We start from the raw sequence: 17,364 nt of genomic DNA, 5'->3' as shown, positions 1-17,364 counted from the left end.
TATACCATGCATTAACAACATTCTGAGTATAGCAAAAACATAGTTATATTTTTTTTTTATCTGTATCAATAATAATCAATTGTCAAATAAGGTGATAGTTCAAACACGAAGATGGCTGGACCGCTTCGAGTATTTTTTTTTATCTTTGAACTTTGAGGATGGTTTATGAAGAAAAATATTGAAAACATAAAAATTTAATACTTAGGTTTTTAATACGCTAAAGCTTATTGTTAAAGAAACAATAGCTTTGAGATATTGCAAGATTTGTGATATGTTAGTATGTAGCTACTAAAAAAAGAAGGCTAAGTAAAAAAACATATTAACGTAAAAGTAGGTTTGCGGGGCAGCTTTAAAATAAAAAAAAAATATTAAATCGAAATCTATAAATCTATTTTTATTAATATATTTTAAGTTTCTATCGCTACACTCAATCAATGTTTTAAGCAGATCACTAAGCTAAAACTGTCGGATGTCAAATGTTATCTATTAAATTGGCCCTATTGTAAGTGTTTATGATATATTTTACTTAAAGGCATAATATATATAGGTATGAAAACCCACTACATTTTATGAAACCAGTGATGGTCCATATCTTTGACATGACCAAGTCACATTTTTTATAAATACATATTTATTTGTTCCGCTAAAGGAATTTGTATGAGAATGACATTAGCACACGCTTTATCACGTGACCATTTGAATACACATTCGTTTGGCGTTAGTCGGTCACGCCTGTAGTAAAGATTCAAGTCCAATAGCCCTATCATGAATTTGACAAAGTATCTTCATAAAATGTTAAGATCACGTTTAAAATAACAAACGTTTACCTAATTAATCGTTAATCACTGTTTTAGTTATAAAAATGGTGTTAATGTATTCCTATAATAATAATACAGCATTTGTTTCCAATCTATACAAATCAACAATATACTTTTTTTCATGTTACTCTTTATCCTAAGTTCCTTCAGTAACTAAAAGAGAGAGAAAAGGTAAAAGACTTAGGTCCTTACCCTTCTTTCTCGATTCCTGCTAAGGCCTTTAAATCTTCTGTCCACATTTTCCTAGGGCGCTCTCTTCTCCTTCCCCTTGGTCCTTTCCACATAGTCTTTAAAATCTATCTTTCGTCTTTGTATCGTGTTAAAACAGTGGCAGTGTGCGAAAAGCGCACACTGCTACTGTTTTAGGGCCACTTTCCAATAATAAATCTAAAAAAAAACAAATTTTCTTTCTCTTTTTTTATTTTCTTTGTCTCAATTCGTATTTCGAAACCTGGCCTCTCAAAATCTTGTCTAAGGCCTCTCAAATTATTGTAAACTTGTAATAGTTAAATGCAGTTTAATTTAATGTATATTATTTCATCTCTTAAGACTATATAGATGACACGGCGATCTTCCTTGTCAAACTCGTGATAGAGCAAGTCATGATCCTTTTATATGCCTGATCTTTGTACCTACGACTTTCATTACTTATCTGTGATCCTTTACAAAGTTAAAGAATCTCATATTTATTATTAAGTAAATATCTTTATATAAAAGTTTATTAGCTACATAGCAATGCAGCTAGTTTTTTCTTATTTCGTAGTTCAAATTGTAATGTATTGTATGTTTTTATTGTGATATTGCATGTTATATATGCACGTGCAAAGCATGTGCTTGTTAAATGCTCATTGTAATTGGCATAGATCTTTAAGTATAATTTTAACGATATGGTCTTGAGTAGTATGTACGTACGTAGTCTACGTATAAGGCCCGTAACTTGGCAAGATTTTGTTGTGCGTGCACGTTTAAAAGCGATACTAAACGACTCATACGCTACGCTTACGATCTTGCAAATTAAGGGCTACCATACTGTTGAATGTTGATCTTATAGATATAAAAATAATATTAAATTTGTTTCGCGTTTAATATCATGAATTCGTAATAACAATGAAGTTCTATGTCTATTTACGACTTTATGATTTTGTATTTGTTTTTAAATTGTTTTTTTTATAGCAGCTAAGCTGAGCATAATATAGATTACTAAAATTTTATTTACAATATTTTATAATATACTCTTTTGTATGAAAATGTGTTTGTTAGTTGCATGCTTGACGCATTCGCATTTGTACCTTAATGCACAAATGTACCAAACTGGTTCTCGGCAATATATAATTTATAATGAGTTTTTGTTATCACTATCAAGTCCAACACGTTAGTAAGTGTCCAATTCATTGCTTGGCTTTCTGTGCTTTTTGGACAAGGTCTGATAGAAATTCGTTTTCAGAACAAATAGTTTGAAGAGAATCAAAAATGCCAAATGGCAGGTAAAAGATTGCCCCCCAGAGTTGCTACTCGGTGATATTGGAAGGCGTCTGTCGACTGATGTTACACCAGCGGCAATTGCACAAAATAATAGGACTTTTGTTGAGAAACTTCTTAAGGTACTGCAATCTTATGGTATCATGTACGCCTTATTTCAGGTTTATAGTAATATAAATTATAGTATAACCTTTGATTCACTACCGCTGTAAAAAGAGTGACGGGGAGTTAATTGTTCATCTCGTCTGTTCTACCCCCTTGATTTGAGAACTGGAGTAACGTTCATGCGTTTAACGTTCTCTTAGAGCGCGACCACACGATGCGAACATTATCTTACGTACAAATTACTATACCATGTCACACGACGCGTTGCGCCGCGCGTGACGCCGTTGGCGTCACACTGCAAGCGTGCCGTACGAGACGAGGCGGGGAGGGGTAAAATATATTGCTACGCCGCACCGCCCCTGTGGCATCCTAGAGCTCGAAATAATTGCGGTGCCGCGACGCACCGTTACCGCATAGTGTGGCCGCGCTCTTAATAATAATACCTTTATTCATGACAGAAATATGGTTGTGACAAAATGGATCTAGGAAGACCCTGTGCTGTGAGTAACTAGATAACTAGATATTCCGTGGTACATGGTGCATCTTGTGCGATTTACACAAACAAAAGACGTGGTAGACTTTAAGATATTATGATTTAACATGACTATGCGTTGTTTATAAAGAAACATTTCATAAATATCTATACCATATATTATAATGAGGTATTTTGAGGGATACTTACCAGGATTTGCCAGGACTTAAAAAAGAAGAAAATGAATATTTTTGAACCCATATTCTTAATGATTTTGGATAAGTATGGCTTAATATTATAGTTTAGTACCGCTGGAGATTGTAAGTAAAAAACGTTATTTTTAGGAGTGCAAGAGCAAAACAAAGCGAATGCTCCTAGAGAAGATGGGTACAGAAGAGAGTGACTTAGGTTTAGGTTCAGAAGTCTCAATTACAGGAATAGAAGAAAGTACAATGATAGCGTCACTATGTGATTTACTGGAACGACTCTGGTCTCATGGACTCCAGCATAAGATGGGGAAGTCAGCTCTGTGGATGCATTTAATGAATTATCAAGAGCTGGAACAGTGTAGTAATAATTCAAAAGCAATTGATCCAAATTATTTGACGCCAGGTAAATTATATTATTTATAATAATCGTTCGTCGAGTACACCTAACTTCATTACGCATCGCCATGATTTTCTAATATGTACAACTTTAATATAAACTTGAAAGCCAAAGAAACAATTTTTAAGTTAATTGAAGGCGTAGTTCCAATTTGAAAAACTCCAATTTGATTAATTTTTTATCAACTACACACACGCATTCATTTTTATTATGCCGTAATTATACTTTGAACAGTGTTGGCCTAGTGGCTTCAGCGTGCGACTCTCATACCTGAGGTCGTAGGTTCGATCCCTGGCCGTGCACCAATGGACTTTCTATGTTCGCATTTAACATTATACATATTTATTATTATATATAACATTGTGCATATTTAACATTTGCTCGAACGATGAAGGAAAACATCGTTAGGAAACCGACATGTCTTAGACCCAAAAAGTCGACGACGTGTGTCAGGCACTGGAGGCTGATCACCTACTTGCCTATTAGATTAAAAAAAATGATCATGAAACAGATTCAGAAATCTGAGGCCAAGACCTAAAGACGTTGTAGTGTCACTGATTATTATTATTAATTATACTTTGAACGTTCTTGGCCAGGCCTAGTATTAAGAAAAAAGCTTTATTAAGGGTCTGCCGTTGATCTTAATTATTTTCTTATACTAAATATGAATCTTCCTAAACACGCAGCTTTGGCTTGGTGTGTTTTACGAAAGCGATTGGATTGTAAGTATCCCAACTTTATTTAAAGAGCGTCCTTTCTGATAACTTAGCAATAACTCTGAATGGAATGAAAAAATAGTGCCGTTGTATTCAGTCATTCCTTATATTGTCTCTAACAGTAGATCATAGGGACCATTCAAGTATTACGTATGAAGATTTACTGCTATTGATTCCCCCCCTCCTTTAAGAAAAAGTAAGTGAAGCTCTCAAAAATTATAGTACATATACGTATTAATTTTTTGTAGGAATCCTCGGTAATGCATTTCGTTTCTAGTATAGACAATGTGTGTAATATGTCTAAAAAGGTAAATAATGACTGTTGACGTCATCACCAAATAAGAAAATCAAAGCCCCCCCACCTCTCACCCCTTTAGGGGTTAGTTAATAGTTGAATGGCCCTAATTAATTTCTAATAAGTTGATCGAACGTAAACTTTGCGTTCGGTCGCATAGGACAATGAAAGACTTATGACTGACGTTGTGGTTTATGACATTTTCTTTTGAATTATTGTATGTAAAGGGAGGATAAAACCTGCTGAGTTTCTTGCCCGTTCTTCTCAGAACAAGACCTCCTGGTAGTCTTGCGAACGGATGGCGTAGTTTTGCTCTTTCGCGAATTTTGTAAACGTTTTTGACATTCATAAGCATGCCTTAAGTCGCATCTAAACTGAATAAACAAATTTTGATTGATTGATTGATATGGTCTGCTATTATTTATTTCAGACCTTTCATCAGTGGGTGCTGAAGTGGAAGCCCAGCAATGCACAAGCACAAATCGATCCAGGGACAGCTCTAGGGGTGGATCCCGAGATAGCTCTCGTGACAGATTGAGTAACTCCAGCACATTGGAACGGAGGTCTTCCCAGCCTCATAATCCTTTACGAGCGTTACCGGAAAATCTCACTTTTGATATGAGGTTTGTGGCTGCATGCAATGTAGATCGTAACTATATGTATTGTGTATATTTTGTTCACTCTGGCGTTTTTAGTATGGTGTCAGTATAAAATACGTATATGTATGTATAGTATGAGAAAGTTACCTTAAGAGTGGTAATGACGTCTCAATGAGGCACTTGCTTCAGCACTAACATGATATTGTTTTAGCATTAAATAATTTCATATTCTTTGTTTAACGTGGGTCGATAGAAAATAATAGTATATAACTGTACACTACATTTTTACCGTGCCTTAAATTTTGGTCCTTCGAGCCGTACATAATACGATTATTATAAAGTTTGTTATAAGAGATTATATCTAGATCTAAACCGATTATATCTAGATCTAAATTATTTATAAGTTGTCGCAACTGTACGAGAATTAGATAGTAAAAAGCCTTGCAAGTACTGTTGCTTACTTGCAAAATATAAATAATGATTTAAATTATACAATGCCTATTAGTGCTGGCCTAGTGGCTCGTATATGAAATTGATTTAAAAACACCAAAATAATATTTATTTATTCACACTGTTTAATTGTACTGATACGAAACATGTTCTACATATAAAAATACTAGAATATACAACTTGAACATATTTATCGATTACCATAACTACTTAACATTACGATGTCGATTTTAAGTGGTGGTGTGCATGCGCATCGTAAAAATTCACTCACATCAAGTAGTAGTTTTTTTTTAAAGTAGTAGATATTAATAAATTCTTAGTATAATTTGTTGCTTTTTTTTAATTTTATTCTTTTGTTTTTCTTTTAAATGACACTTGGTCTTTTAATGCTTGTTTTCTGTTTTTTGTTTAATCTGTGTAATCTGTTTTGGCTTTGTGTATTGTATTTGTGTTTTGTATAATAATATGTGTTAAGTAGCTGTTGATTACTTATTATTAAATAAAAAAAAATCATTTTTCTCCATCGCGCAAAAAGAAGTATAAACTTCAATAAATTATTTTTGATTTGAGATGTGTTAGAAAACTTGGGACTGCGATGCCTCAGCCGATGTCCCATATAAAACCGGCATCTACTGCTGACTGAGATGCTCTTGCTCTAAGATGCACCACTCCCTAACAAGAGTTGCATTGTCCATTATCTCTCGTGATAATATTATTTTCTTGCTGCTGTAATTCGTAATGTCTTTTTCCAGAAACGTACAAGCCATGACAGATATAAAAACCGAAATAGGTTATGCCCGTGCGTGGGTGAGACTGTCGCTAGAAAAGAAGTTATTATCAAAACATTTACGAGAACTTCTCTCTGATACAACTCTACTGAGGTCTCAGTACAAAAGGACTGCGTTCTTGCGATGCGAAGAGGAGAGGGAACAATTCCTATATCACTTGTTAACGTTGAATGCGGTTGACTACCACTGTTTTACGAATACATATCCTACGACAAGTGAGTGAAAATTGTATAGTATTTCTAGCAATAATTATTTATAGAAGAAATTAGGATTTTAAAAAAGGTAATCTGAATGCCGTCATTCTTAATGGTGGCAAAACGAGATCGCGTTATGGGATGCATTTTCGCCTTTAAAATATATTTTTTTACATCACAATAATACAAAACAGGAAAAAATTAATGATAACAAAGGCTAAACAGGCAGTTTTACTGTTAAAAGTTGTTTCTACCAAACGTACAAAAACGTGTGTGTTCTTATAAGCAAGCGTTAGAAGATATACTGTGACGTAACAAGTTAAAATTTTTTTGAAGATTTTTATCTTTCGCCTTATTCTACGTTTGTAGAAAAAACGACACTAACGCGCCAAAAGAAGTATAACTTGAATAAACTAAAATGTTGACTATAGCTAAGTTGAGGGCGTCGGTTTTTTGTGACCGTGTGCGCGCGCATCGTAAAAACTTTACTCTCATATTTTTTCCCTAACGCACCAAAAGAAATATAACTTCTAAAATGATAACAATAATTTAAATACAATGCATTGTATAAAAACGTCCTAAAATTTAACCTAAGCAAAAGGTATCTCATAAAAATCCTCTACGATATCTCAATTCCCCCCTTAATTTGGAGTGAAAGCCCCCATGTTGGCATCACTGGACGCATTTCGGTCTATGCGTATCTAACGGTTACTTATGAATGCAATTTGTGATAGAACCTGAAATTGAACAATTTGTTTTTCAGAGTTACCATATAGAGTACTCATAGTGCCTTCGCGCAAGGCGAGTCAGACGACTGCCAACTGCTGGCTGTCCATATCTGGCGCTAATGGAGAATCGACGCCAAAGATACCGATCCCACGAAACACCAATGAATTTGTTTTTCATGTGAGTAAACTATACTCTGATTTTCAATTCCGTAGAATTCTGACAGCTGTCATTTTTTGACATGTTAGAGATTACAAACATTTTTGGCCGGGCATTTTTCAATTTAAATACGAGTCGGAACATCCGAGTCTATACATACATTTTATTTGTGATTGTATCCATTTTATTAACTGCGGTAATTTTTTCATCAGAAACAGTAAAAAACACAAGTTTTTAAACCTGGAATTAGTAGGCAGTGCTAGAGAGAAGAAAAAAGAAAACAATAAAGTAATTAAAATTAAAACGATATATTGTTCGCGATATTGAAATGTTTGTTATCTATGCATGTAAAACATAAATAATACGTAGCATTTTATTGTCCTCAAATGGGTCAAATACTTACTTAAAACCTACCTTGTTCTTTATTTTTAAAAATGATCTCTCATTCTTTGTTGTTTATTTTGTTGAAGTGAAAGTTCTTTCGTGACGTTTTCGTAAAAACTTTACTAAACGTCACGAAGATGTGCAGCGTTTTTGTCAAAGAAAAGGGAAAGAGCGATTGAGTCCGATTGAGAGAGAGCGGTTGCTGTATCCGTTTAGTAGTTAAATATAGAACTTTTGATGGTAATTCTGTCGCATGTCTTGTGCAGTATACGCATATTATCACGTATAGAGTGTATTAACAATGTTAATATAGATATACAAATGGAGTGACATATCCTGTTACATGATCATCAATTGGGGCTTTTACCTTATAGTCCGGTCATTTTAGACAATTGAAATAAAGAAAATTCCGACAGAGCCAAATTTTCGTAGAGACCTCAGGTTTACCACAAGAAATAAAGTATCAAAAGCGCAATATCTGGGAAATAAACCTAAGGTCTCTACGAAAATCTTTATTTGATCACTATTTTTATGTCTAAAATGACCGGACTACTAGTAATAATTAATTTAGAAAGATGTTTTAAATCTGATTTGTGTGCACTTTTTTTTAAATTAATTATTGTCAAAATCTTCATACAATTTCAGCATAAGAATCTCGGAGTCCTATCCACATTACGAATTGGTCACGACAATTCGGGTTTATCGCCACGATGGTTACTCGACCATATATACGGGAGAAACGAAGTCACCGGTCATACATATTTGTGAGTATTGATATGTATTTTATTATCTAATTATTATATTTTATTGATTCCCGTCCAAATGGTTTTTGTAGTAAAGGCATCAATGAACTACCTATGAGATGGCAAAAGTGCATAGAAAACAATTGTTCATACTTTGATTATTGAAATATATTATATTTAAAAATATTCGATTTTTTGTACCTCCCATACAAAACCTAATATATACAATAAAGTCGTGTTAGTTACACCACTTATAAACTTAAGATCGACTGGACCGATGTTGGTTATCTCTTTTTTGGATTCTTCTCCGCTCCGAATAACAGAATAAGAAATATAATAACGGATATTTTTGGAATCACAATAAATTAATTTTAAGAATGCACACAGCATGTGATGCCATCCATTGACAAAACTAGGCATCATTTTACATCTAATTCGTGTCAGTTCTAGAAAATTCCGATCTTGAGAGAATGTGGAGATACATAACCAGGCTTTGATCTTGATCGAAAACATGTGTTACCTAATCATGAATCGTCGTATATCAGAAAGTGTTTTAACATGAACCATTGCATTCTGTTCTGCAAAAAAAAGTTATATTAATGTTATTAATTAAAGAAATAAAAAAAAAATTATTAGGCTGTAATGTAGAACGAAATTAGCCGCGTCAGCTAGTATTGCATATTATTCGATATTATTGCATTGTTGTACGAGCCAAGGCTGTACAATTGTCTATATATATTTACTAGCTGACCTGGCAAACGTCGTTTTGTCATGTATATCATTTATTATAAAAAATAGGGGTTGATCGTAGAGGGTTGAAAGTTTCGGGTTGTATCTATTTTAGAATGCTGTTGATACAGTTGATAAAAAAATATCTAAAAATTAAAAAAAGTTAAGGACTACCCTTAACATTTAGGGGGATGAAAAATAGATGTTGTCCGATTCTCAGAAATACCCAATATGCACACAAAATTTCATGAGAATCGGTCAAGCCGTTTCGGAGGAGTTTAACTACAAACACCACGACACGAGAATTTTATACAAAAGATGTAAATAAAGGTTCATTGGTGTCGCTAAAACTCTGGAATGGCTGGACCGATTTGGCTAATCTTGTTCTAGAAATAGATATTGAAGTTTAAGGTTTTCAACGAGAGATTTAAAAAAAAAATAATCATGACGACAAATAATTTAATTTTTGAGATCTATTTAGACGTTTTACGTACACTAATTTATATATACGAGTATGTTTGTCGACAATTTTCTTGGAACAATAAATATAATTTGAATCAGATACATATTCCAAGTTTCATCAAAATTGGTTAAGTCGTTTTTGTATATAACAGACATAACAAAAGGTGTTTTAATAAGGCAAACATTTCATAATACCTTTTTCAATATAGTATAGAACCCATTATGTCCTTTTCTACCTCTCCATGGAATATATTATGACCCAATGCCCCTACCTTCCAGATTCCCATGCAATAGATGGCTAGGCACTGGCGTAGATGACGGGTCTACTGAAAGGGTGCTTGTAGCAGCCAGATCTCGGCAGCGTCAGTCTAGGCAAAGTGAACATGCGCAGACGGCCCTTTCCCCTACTACAACGCATTTATCAACCTCTACTATACAGCATATGATTGGTAAGTTTTTTACGATTTTGTGTTTTTTTAAATATTTGTAATTTTTTGCTTTTGTGTTCGTTGTAGTAATAATATTTTTTTTAATTAATACATTCGTAATATTATTTTACGTTCACATAGTACCGCTGGAAGTTACTCGAATGATAAAGAACGACCAGGTGTAATAAAAATCATTCATTTGTATGGTTTTAGTAATAAAAATTAATAGTAATATAAATAAATTTGTTCAATCCCCTAAATAAAAAAGAGACTGTGTGTACTTATGTACACGCGTTAGAAGTTACTTCTTTGGCGTATGAAAAATAATAATAAATATATATTATATTATATTATTCATTTAATTTAATAATAAATATTAAAAGTTAATATTTAAATTAGATGTTCGATTTTACTTTTTATCACAAACCCATAAAATTCCCACTTGTATAGTACGGACGCGGAGCACGAAGAATTTCGTACAATGACCTTTGGGCCTACTGCCAGTGGTTAAAAACATTTTTTTTATAAGTACGAATATTAAAAACGGTAGCTTTGATTTTTATTTAGACTAAACGGCTTGATGGATTTATAAAAAGGAAAAGTTATGATTGCGACTAAGATTTGGTAAAAAAAACAGAAATACTCTTAAAAAAAACATTTAATTTTAGTCAGAGGCATCTATTTCTAATGAACTATCAGACGTTTCGCCAGATACGTTACTACTTATATACTATACTATAACATATATACTACTTATAACAAAACAAACCAAAGTACATGTGCACCACCACATCTTTATGGTTATGACTAAAAGGTTTACAATCTCTGAATACGGCGGTCACTGCATCTGTGTGAGCGCAACGGCAATATGTTTATGCGCGAGCGACAAAGACATAAGATGAGGGGTCATTCTACGAAATTCTTCGTGCTCCGCGTCCGTACTATATAATGGAAACATATAAAAGATTTATTTACATCTACACTGATTCCAATGATCTATGATCGTTTTGTGTCACGTGACAGACGTAAATCAATATGTTTAATTTTGGCTATTTCAATTAAGTAATTTATAGTTATTTACAAGTTATTTTACTCCATATAGGTTCTTATTACACTATATTTTTCATACTCTCTCATCTATGACTGCAATCGAGGATGCAAAAATCGGCAATTTTGTCTATTTCATTGTTTGTTTTCTAGGTGACTGCGTTAATGCGATAGTTAAATGGCATTATCAAACGAAGCGGGAAAAAGACGCCAACTCGCTCAGCGTGTTATTGTGTGGCGAGAATGGCTTGGTCAAATGTTTGGAGCAAGCCTTTCTGTGTGGCTTCAAATCTGCAAGACTGTTTGGAAAGAATCTCTTTATCTGGGACTATTTTAGTAAGTTTGCAACAAAAAAAATATATTTTCTTCATTTTGTTGGGGATTTTAATAGAATTCATTCTTGAATATTTCTTTACCCTCGCAATATGTTTGTACAAACAGGATTTTCTTTGATTTATATGGATTGCGATATTACAATTACACAATTATTATTGAATCGGGACTAATTTAATGACGTGGAATAAGTGATACCTTGATAATCGTTCCAAAATAAACGTAATTTTTTTTAAATTTAATAATTAAAAAAATAATAATTATAAAAAGATTAATATCTTTTCCTTCTAATTCTATTCTTCCTAGAAAAGAGTCTAAATTCCTTAAAGGCCAGCAACGCACTACCGAGCTTTCTAGAAATGTGTCTATGATGCGGTATCACTTACCATCACTTGAGCTTTCTGCCCGTTTGCCCCCTGTTATATAATAACTGTAGGTCAATGTAAAATGGAAATACGCTTTAAAATCTGTTGCATAAAGAAATTTCTAGAATAAATACAGATAATACAACTTTCTACAGCTGTGATACTTTTTTGACATTTAACACCTTTGTCTTCAGTCATCGTGACCACACACGCTGTCGCGAAACGTCGGATAAATTTAAAATTATGTTAAATCATTATAAGTTTATAAATACATTTTTTTTTTTTTGAAATTCCTTCAAGTTTTGAATTTACTTTTACAGTGAGAGTGAAGGACGAATTCAAGATGAGCTTGTGTGATGAGGGGAATTTACAAGGGAACAAGAGTTGTGGCGTTGCGTACAATTGCCGACAGGACCAGGAGCACAGAGCTATATGGAGGTGTTATTGCCACTTAATGGATGAGATCAATTCCGTTGGAAGGACTTTGGGAAAGGATGGAAAGTTCCAGCTATTCGTTTGTCTCAGCTTGCGGTATGTTTTTTTTTTTTTTTTTTTATAGAACAGGGGGCAAACGGGCAGGAGGCTCACCTGATGTTAAGTGATACCGCCGCCCATGGACACTCTCGAAGCCAGAGGGCTCGCGAGTGCGTTGCCGGCCTATGTATTTGATTTCCAAATTTAATAATTGTGATACAATAGATCTTTTCATTTAGACCTATTTAACATATTAAAAAGTCTTCTACTTTGGCAATTCTCTATCATATCTAATCAATTGTTACTTTTGTGATGTATTTAGTTTGTATTGATTGTATTGAATAGAAATTAGCATTTAATTTATTTGTACGTAACTACGTAAAAAAGGATTCTAATTAAACGTTGTATTTGGTTTTATCTGTCCTGTCATGGTATTGGCAGTGTTACCATCGCTATTAAAATTAACGCCTGCATTATTATCGCCGTCAATAAAAAAAGTGCGTGCGTACAATGTACACATGTCAGATGTAAAACTTTGTAAATTAATTATTACTAAGGTAAAAGTCCCAAAAGATGATCATGTACCAGCATATGATCACTCCATGTATATCTATTGTATATCCTATTTGTATATCTATATTTATATAAAAATAAGTAAAAAATCTGTGTTTACGGCACAAGACGTTTTGCGTCAGAATTTCTATCTAAAGTTCTAATAAGTAACTACTAAACGAATACATCAACCAATAGCGTGTATTTTTTATCTCCCTTTCTCACTCTCTCTCAATGGTTCTAAATCGCACTCCCCCCTTTCCTCGACAAAAACGCCGCACACTTCGTGACGTTCCGTGAAAAATTTACCCTCATTTGCTTAAAGAAGTTTCACTTCAAAAAGTTCAAAGTCCAAGCGAAGTAATTATATTATTATAGTTATATTATTTTTAAAAATTCTACTTTTCAGTGAACATTGGCTTCATCGAATGCTTGTACCGATGTCAATGACCCGCGTGACCACAGAAATGTATGAAGAACAAAGCTTCCTTCGCAAGCGTGGTTTACTCACGTTTTTGAGGCAAATACTTGAACCGCTTGATGAATTTGATATTGTTCTAGAAAACTCTTTAACTCAAGGTATTTAAGTTTAAAGGTACCTATCGTTTTCAGTGAAATATCACATTTAGAAGATTGCTTTAATTGCAGATGAACAATTTCTTACGTTATCTGATAGCTCTTAGATAATGGTTGTCGCAGTGCGCTAACTCAAAATCGCTGCGGTACTAGACTTGACAAATGACAAACGGTATTGACAGTTGACACTTGATGTTCGTTCGCGGGTTATCGTGAATTGGTTTTCGTGGTCGGTAACATACTAACAGTCTGTTTAGAAATAGTTTGTGTTACAATGTATGTCATTACAAAATGAATTGTCAAACTGATATGTCATCTGTCAAGGATTACGAGTTGATACACCAGCGCATTTAAGATAATGCAATGGCGCAACACATAACATCCATATCCAATTGCAATAGCGATTTCTTATCAAATTGTTTAATACTTTTTCGTTCTGGAATTTGTTAGTTTAGTCATACAATAATTGTGATACATGATTTCCACTCTGTGCATTTTTTGCTTATTATTTCAAAGATATGATTCATTGATTAATTTTTTTATAATTTTTTTTGTTTTTTATTTGTGAGATTGATAAAGACAAAGCATTGAACTATTTCAGGTGTATAGCTTAGTTTTAGACAGAAATTATGATAATTAAATTTTCTCGACGTTGTTTACCTCAAATTAGAAATTTTAAGAGAAATATGTCCGACTTTACATATTATTTATATTTTCTTATTTTAATAGTAGATTTAGTCTAATCAAATGTAAGGGCTGCTCAAATTAGGGAGCGTTCTAGTTTTTGTTTTCCTCTTGAAAACATTATGATCATCCGTGTCAAAGAAATTTAAGTAGCTGTTATATGTTCAATTGCATGAAAAGAATCTTAAATACTCTTAAGAAAACGATATTATATTCGATACTCATAAAAGATTTTAGATTTATTAGGATAAGATCTTTAAACATTGGTGTTTTAGTTTTTATTTTTGTTATTTGAAAAAAACCAAAGATATTTTAAGGATTGAGAATACAAAAGACGAAAGGAAAGTGTTTTGCCTGAATGTGATTGGTCAGTGACGTGTCTGTGACATACGTCATCTGTCATGTTTGACATATCACATATCAAGCTATTGTGTTATTTCGTTTAATCTGTTCATTAAAGTAACGAACTTTAATTACTGTTTGTTCGCTTATTTTTAGTCTTCTATTAATTTTTCACACAATACTGGTGAGGCGAGGCGAGCTATAAAACATATCGTCCATATGTTAAAATAATTAAAGCAATCATAAATAAAAGACTAGTCTCCAGTTGTATGGGTGGTGTACTTATATAAACTAATAAATTACTAAGCCTTGTTTACATTAACATTTTTAGTTTCGTTTCTTTAATGAACGTAATAGCATCTCAATTTTTTATAAGTGATATTTTAATTGCTTGCCAGAGTATGGGAACCAAGACTCAAAATGAATATATTTTTTATATATAGAATCAATTTATTTCGTTTTAAATTGTTAAACAAATCTCTCATTAGTGTGGCTGAGGCACTTTTTGACATTGAGTTGTCTTTGGTATGGAAATATACGTCACACAGCACAGATAAGAAACAAAGTGGAGTAATGTAGTTTCGAGTTATTACTTATGTGTGTTTTGAAGTTTACACTAAACTTAAAGTTACGGAAATGACAACGGGATTTACTTTATATTTTTATTATTTCAGTAATAAAGCTCTCTTATGATCGATTTTATATATTTAACCAACGACTGTTTTGTCTCTTAATACAATAGAGAACGCACAATACATTATACAATATAAAGGGAGTGCACAAAAATGACAATGTATACAAAAAAATGCTGTTTATGAATTTATTAATTATTGTTATTTTTTTAGTTTTTTTTAATCGTTTAATATTGAATAATGTAATTTTAAGTGCCGTCCTGCACAATAATTGTAAACAATTTGTGCTGTTTTCATTATATCCGTCTAGTTACGTTTTCATGTGCCAAAATGAAATACAATTTCTAATTCCACGATTTTGTAGCTCATAATTATTTAATTAAAATAAGGTTTATTAAGTTCATTATCTGGACATTGTATTCAGCTATTTCGTATAGGTTTCAACAGATGGCGCGGTTTTGAAGTGACTGACAAAAAGTATGTGTAACATTGCAGTGAAAGCCGTTTAAATGAATTGTATGTACTTTATTATATTACTGTCCACTAGATGGCGCGGTTTAACATTGATCCGTGGGTTAATATTTGTTTCTTTTCTATTGTTAAAAATCCACCATCTTGAAATCCAAAAAAATATGTTAAGAGGATGGGTCACTTGAACTGTCATTCGTCATTAATTGTCGTCGTCACAATTTTTGAGACAAACGTGATTTTTTATAACATATTTTAAATAAACAGCCTGTATATATATGTAATTCAAGCATAAATATCTTAACAACGTTTCATATTCTGATAAATAGTTGTAAAAAAAATCCTTATGCTTACATTTAAAAATCCATTTCATTTTGTATTCTTGACGGCACAGATCTCAAGGAACTCGATTATATTGTGTAAAAATAAAAAATAATTGTTGTATGTAGTTTAGGTTAATTAACAGCCTATATTCGCGGTTATCAGTTATGAGAGAGACAATGTATTTTATATAAAGAGTGTACCAATTCTTAAAAGGTCGGCAACGCACTCGCGAGCCCTCTGGCATTGAGAGTGTCCACGGGCGGCGGTATCACTTAACATCAGGTGAGCCTCCTGCCTGTTTGCCCTTTGTTGTATGAAAAAAAAATATACGAAATATTGTACAATGACGTTGACAAAAAATTACTGTAACAATATTGACTACATTCTTTGGACGTGTCATAGATAACATTTGACAGATACTCTTTCTACTCGGCTTCTAGAGAATGATTTATAGCAGACGAAGTAAGTTTGGTCGGCTTGGCTGGCATAGTTAATAGAATACTCTGGATCTATTTTTCTTGATTACTTGTGTGTTATCGTATATTTATATAAATCATTTCAAAGGAAAAAATAATTCATAAGAAAATCTTAAATATTTTTGAAATTTCCATTATTTTATCTAAGTCTTCCTAAAATCATTTTATGTATCTTATCGGAACCAAAGAGCATACCTAGTGGCTAAAAAGAATAGTTAGAAAGCATTATTTTGCTGTAACATAAACTTATAACCTGTAATAAATGTGTTAATTAGGTACTTTTTGTTTTATTTTAAACAGTCTTTGAAGACTTGAACTCTTAGCGATAAGATTTTAAAAAACTATTCAACTCTCACACAAGAAGAAGAGAAGAAGAAGGCCACAAATTTTTCTATTAAATAATAAAATGTAATTCGTGTTTGAACTTCTTACACAGTAAAGTTTAGTTTGTAACGAGTTACGCTTATTGTACTATCCAACTAGTGACTTCAATAGAATCGAATACTTAAAGGATCCTAATCCTTGGGATTGATTTGCTCCAGTTTAAACAATTTGTATTTAAAACTTGGCGATTTAAAAAAGTGGCGGAAAGTTTCTTGCCAGTTCTTCTTACAGCCCGTTCTACGCCCTTGACTTGCGAACTGGTTGTAAAAATCTAAATTTACAATTAGTTTAATTTGTTCTTTTTTGACGTTCATAAGTGTACAAGTTTACCTATATGAATAAATATATTTTTGAGTTTGAGTATTATATAACTCGAACGCTACAAAAACCGCGGAACATACGTGGTTGTTTCGTACACGCCTAGGTGTGAGAATTCAAAAAAAAATATTAATGTCACTAGTTGGACCATTCTGTATATAAATTTGAAACTGGTGGACATTCTTTATTTTAATATATAATTAAAATCCCCCGTGTTTCCTATTAACAATGAATAT

At 32.8% G+C, this 17,364-nt stretch overlaps 1 protein-coding gene across 3 annotated transcripts in view; it reads left to right on the top strand.

Moving 5' to 3' along the window:
- LOC110997030 (DENN domain-containing protein 5B) overlaps positions 1-16,704 on the top strand; it is a 28,438-nt gene extending 11,734 nt beyond the window's left edge. For 2 of the 3 annotated variants that reach the window (XM_045633094.1, XM_045633093.1), the window contains 11 exons: positions 2,263-2,419; positions 3,219-3,486; positions 4,167-4,202; positions 4,922-5,114; positions 6,293-6,543; positions 7,286-7,428; positions 8,437-8,555; positions 10,005-10,174; positions 11,354-11,536; positions 12,219-12,429; positions 13,334-16,704. In XM_045633094.1, the coding sequence (XP_045489050.1) occupies positions 2,263-2,419; positions 3,219-3,486; positions 4,167-4,202; positions 4,922-5,114; positions 6,293-6,543; positions 7,286-7,428; positions 8,437-8,555; positions 10,005-10,174; positions 11,354-11,536; positions 12,219-12,429; positions 13,334-13,511 (1,909 nt within the window). In that variant the 3' untranslated portion in view covers positions 13,512-16,704. The remainder of the gene's footprint in view (positions 1-2,262; positions 2,420-3,218; positions 3,487-4,166; positions 4,203-4,921; positions 5,115-6,292; positions 6,544-7,285; positions 7,429-8,436; positions 8,556-10,004; positions 10,175-11,353; positions 11,537-12,218; positions 12,430-13,333) is intronic. The other variant, XM_022264975.2, reaches the window with a different exon arrangement.
- Positions 16,705-17,364: the final 660 nt, after the last annotated feature.

Source organism: Pieris rapae, chromosome 22, assembly GCF_905147795.1.
Source record: "Pieris rapae chromosome 22, ilPieRapa1.1, whole genome shotgun sequence".
Taxonomy (NCBI): domain Eukaryota; kingdom Metazoa; phylum Arthropoda; class Insecta; order Lepidoptera; family Pieridae; genus Pieris; species Pieris rapae.
Note: the sequence above shows the minus strand (reverse complement) of the source record. Positions and strands in the feature narration are given on the sequence as shown.